This window comes from Condylostylus longicornis, unplaced genomic scaffold (genome assembly GCF_029603195.1).
Source record: "Condylostylus longicornis isolate FDR11 unplaced genomic scaffold, ASM2960319v2 ptg000100l, whole genome shotgun sequence".
NCBI lineage: Eukaryota > Metazoa > Arthropoda > Insecta > Diptera > Dolichopodidae > Condylostylus > Condylostylus longicornis.
In genome coordinates, this window is record NW_026578068.1 from 3,750,876 (window position 1) to 3,754,398 (window position 3,523).

At 26.0% G+C, this 3,523-nt stretch overlaps 1 protein-coding gene across 1 annotated transcript; it reads left to right on the top strand.

The window, feature by feature from the left end:
• The first annotated feature begins 220 nt into the window (after positions 1–220).
• LOC129614100 (gustatory and pheromone receptor 33a-like) lies at positions 221–2,132 on the top strand. Its single transcript, XM_055528499.1, has 4 exons — positions 221–259; positions 671–890; positions 973–1,212; positions 2,051–2,132. The coding sequence occupies exons 1-4, from the start codon at positions 231–233 to the stop codon at positions 2,123–2,125; spliced, it is 564 nt and encodes a 187-aa protein (XP_055384474.1). The 5' UTR covers positions 221–230; the 3' UTR covers positions 2,126–2,132.
• The last annotated feature ends 1,391 nt before the right edge of the window (positions 2,133–3,523 follow it).

A 3,523-nucleotide genomic window follows, 5' to 3' on the forward strand; every position in this document is an offset into this window, starting at 1 on the left:
GTACCAGTGATGATAATGTTGACAATATTAAAATAAGTAATGAAAAATTGAAAAATGAAATATTTGATTCAAAGTTTAAAATGAAAAATATGAAAGTTTTTAATATTGAGAATTTGTTTAATAATAAATCAGATGAATTTAAAACATATAATAATCAACTTGGTTCAAAAATTAAAAATAATGTAATTGATTGGAAAAAAGCAGCTGATATCAATAAAATTAGAAATACAATGCCGTCATATAAGGAAGAACAAATAGGGTAAATTATATTTAATAGAATATACATACATACATATATTTTATGAAATATTAATTTAATATTACTCTAATAATTCCAATAGAGTTTTAATTAAATATTTTCAATATTTTTTTTTTATAAAATTATTATGTTTAATCAGAGCTCATATATGTTATGTTGTAATTTCCAGTTCATTGTTTCATTAATAGTTTAGTATGCTTTATTATTATTGCCATCAAATTTTTCGAAAAATAGAAATCTCAATTTCAAAAATATAAAAATTAACATACTTAGCAATTATTATTATTAAACATCGTATTAAATGGCTCACACTATAATATTATTTATATTTTAAATTATCATCTAATTTTCTTATTTAATCTAAGAAAGTACAAAATTTAATTTTAAATTTATTCTTATTATTTTCTTCAGATATGAAATATATTTGGCGTTACTATTTAAATTACATAATCATCTGAATGAATTAGGTATCTATTCGAATCGTGAATTTTCAACACAAGTTGTTACTTATATGACATCAACATTTATAATTAGTATTATTGGAATATTTTTGATAACTAAAGTTATATTTACAATAAAGGGTCAATTTGCAGTAATTGACAATTTAGCCATAACATTTGTTGCATGGATGGTAAAATTAATATTAATATATTAGTAATAGTAATTTGGTATTATCTTATAAATTACAAAATATCTTTTTTCTTATATTTTAGATTTTTTTTATGTTAGTTGCCTATTTGGTTCTAAGATTATGTTGCCAAGCACATAATGAATCAAGAAATACGGCAATTCTTGTACATGAAATTATGCAAAAGAAACCATCATTTATGCTAAAGGACGATAATAATTACACAAAAATGAAAAATTTTACATTGCAATATTTACATTGGGAACGTTACTTTCAATTCAGTGGCACCGGATTATTTTCACTAGATTATACATTTATATTTTCGGTAAGTGTTATATTATAATATTATAAGATGATAAGGTGGACCTTATAAATTTCAATTCGTAAGGAGTATAGACATAAATTTGCACGAATTTTTTCTTTTGTACCAACGACGACTGCTATTATAATTGGACAAATTCGGAAAATGGGTTCGAAAACTCAAAGAGTTTTTTTAACTATTACAAAAATTAATAGGATATTAATACCAAATTTTGTACAAGTATGTTCAATTATATTCTACATATATTCTAAAAATTTTATTGGAACGGCTGTATTGGTTCGGGTAGCTGTCATACAAATCCGAAATTTAATTTTGAATATTTGGAAAAATAATAAAGGTAGATTCACGAATCACGGCAGTTGTGTGTCCAATTTCAGGTCAGATATAACACTGAAGTTTTGGTCAAATGGCGCTACTGGTTTGGGTAGCTGCCATACAACTCCGAAAGTTAATTTTAAATATTTGGGAAAATAATAAAGGTAGATTCACGAAACACGGCAAACGTGTGTCAAATTTCAGATCAGATATAACACTAAAGTTTTAGCGAAATGCTCGACAGGTTTGAGTAGCTGCTGTACAACTTCGAAAGTTAATTTTAAATATTTTGAAAAATATTAAGGCTAGGTTCATGAAATTCGGCGGTCGTGTTTCTATTGAGTGGTTTGAGTAATTTGTGGTTCAAGTAATTGTCATTTAGCATTCAAAGTTAATTCTAAATATTTCAAAAACAAATTTTTAAACGCAGGTTATCAAAGTGCAGGGTATTATTCGGTGCAGGGTATTATATTAATTACGATGCTTAAGTACATATATACATAATTGTTTTTCTCTTTTTTTTAAGGCTGTAAGCGCAGCAACATCGTACTTAATCGTTTTGCTACAATTTGATATGTCAGCTGTTTTGGAAAATGTTTAGAAATTAAACAAATAAAATTATCCAGCTATGTATTCGTTTTATTATTTACTATAACTTTTAATTCAATTTAATGTAATTGATATTAAAAATTATGACATTTAATTTCAATAAAATTTGTAATTGTAAATTAAATTTGAAAATTCATAATTAGTGGAACTATCGGAAATGGTAGTCGAGCATTTAATAACCACCGAAGTTAAGGATGTCCTGAGCTTTGATTCGTTTGAGTTAATCGGGGGTGTGTTAAAATTCGACCACCGGCTCTCCGTAGATTTTATCAGTTCGTACGTCGCTGAGATTAACAGCGACTAGGATGTGTTCAAGATTGAACTAGGGAGATCCCAAGGATATCCGGGGCTCGTATTTAGACCTCTAGGACAAGTATTGCAAGGGACAAACTGCTGAAGGTACTAAGGTGTACATATTTTTAAAAATAAACACATGTGTATATATGTAATGTCAAATAAAAGTTAAATCAAATTTAATTTAAAGTCAAACAAAATTTCTAAATTTTTATTTTTAAATTGATTTTGTTTTTAATTTACTAGATTTTTTATATTCACTTATGCCTATATAATTTTCTTTTACAAAACTTGAGAATTTTTGTGCATAAATATTCACAAATTTCCGCAAAAATAAAGAAAATGTTACGAAAAATTGCAAAAACTTATTGTACGGGTAGTAAATATGTTGGAGAAAATGATATCTCTTGGAATGGTAATGGTATATACACATATCCAGATGGTACAGAATATCATGGTGAATTTAAGAATGGGAATTTTCATGGTGAAGGAACTATTATAACACCAGGAAAAGTTCATCTGTCTGGTATATTTATAAATGGTAAATGTAAAAAATATACAAAAATTACATTTCCATGCGGTTTAGAGTACAAAAATAATGACAATTGGTCATACTGTCAAAAAACAGATCGTAGATATCAAGAGGAACGTGAATATGGTGTTTCACCTGTATATGAATCATATGAAACAAAAGAAAAACCAACATTTAATGTACCAAAAGGATATTATGATACTGGAATCGGTTTTATAAAACTAGAAAATTCAAGTATTTATAAATATCCAAATGCACAAGAATACATTTGTACAATTTCAGCTGAGGAAAAGGAATGGATAAAGAAATTTTGTCGACATAATGTTGAAAGTGATATTAATTTTGATATTGATGTTTTAAATGAAAATGATGTAGTTTTAAAATCTGTCGAGAAATTATTTAAAAAAGAAAATAGCAACATCGAATAATTTCTGAAAAAATAAATTCAATGTTTTATTATTTAAAATTATCTAAAAATCTAATCTAAGCATGCTAATTGGTAATCTAGCTAATAAAGATTAACAAGATATTCATTAGTTAGATCAGAGTTTTTCATATGACTGT

Bases quoted from the DNA above. Each gene is read 5' to 3' on its own strand.
- LOC129614100 (XM_055528499.1), top strand. From the start codon at position 231: ATGCCGTCATATAAGGAAGAACAAATAGG. The intron at 260-670 runs GTAAATTATATT...TATTTTCTTCAG, and splicing joins TATAAGGAAGAACAAATAGG to ATATGAAATATATTTGGCGT. The intron at 1,213-2,050 runs GTAAGTGTTATA...CTTTTTTTTAAG, and splicing joins ATTATACATTTATATTTTCG to GCTGTAAGCGCAGCAACATC.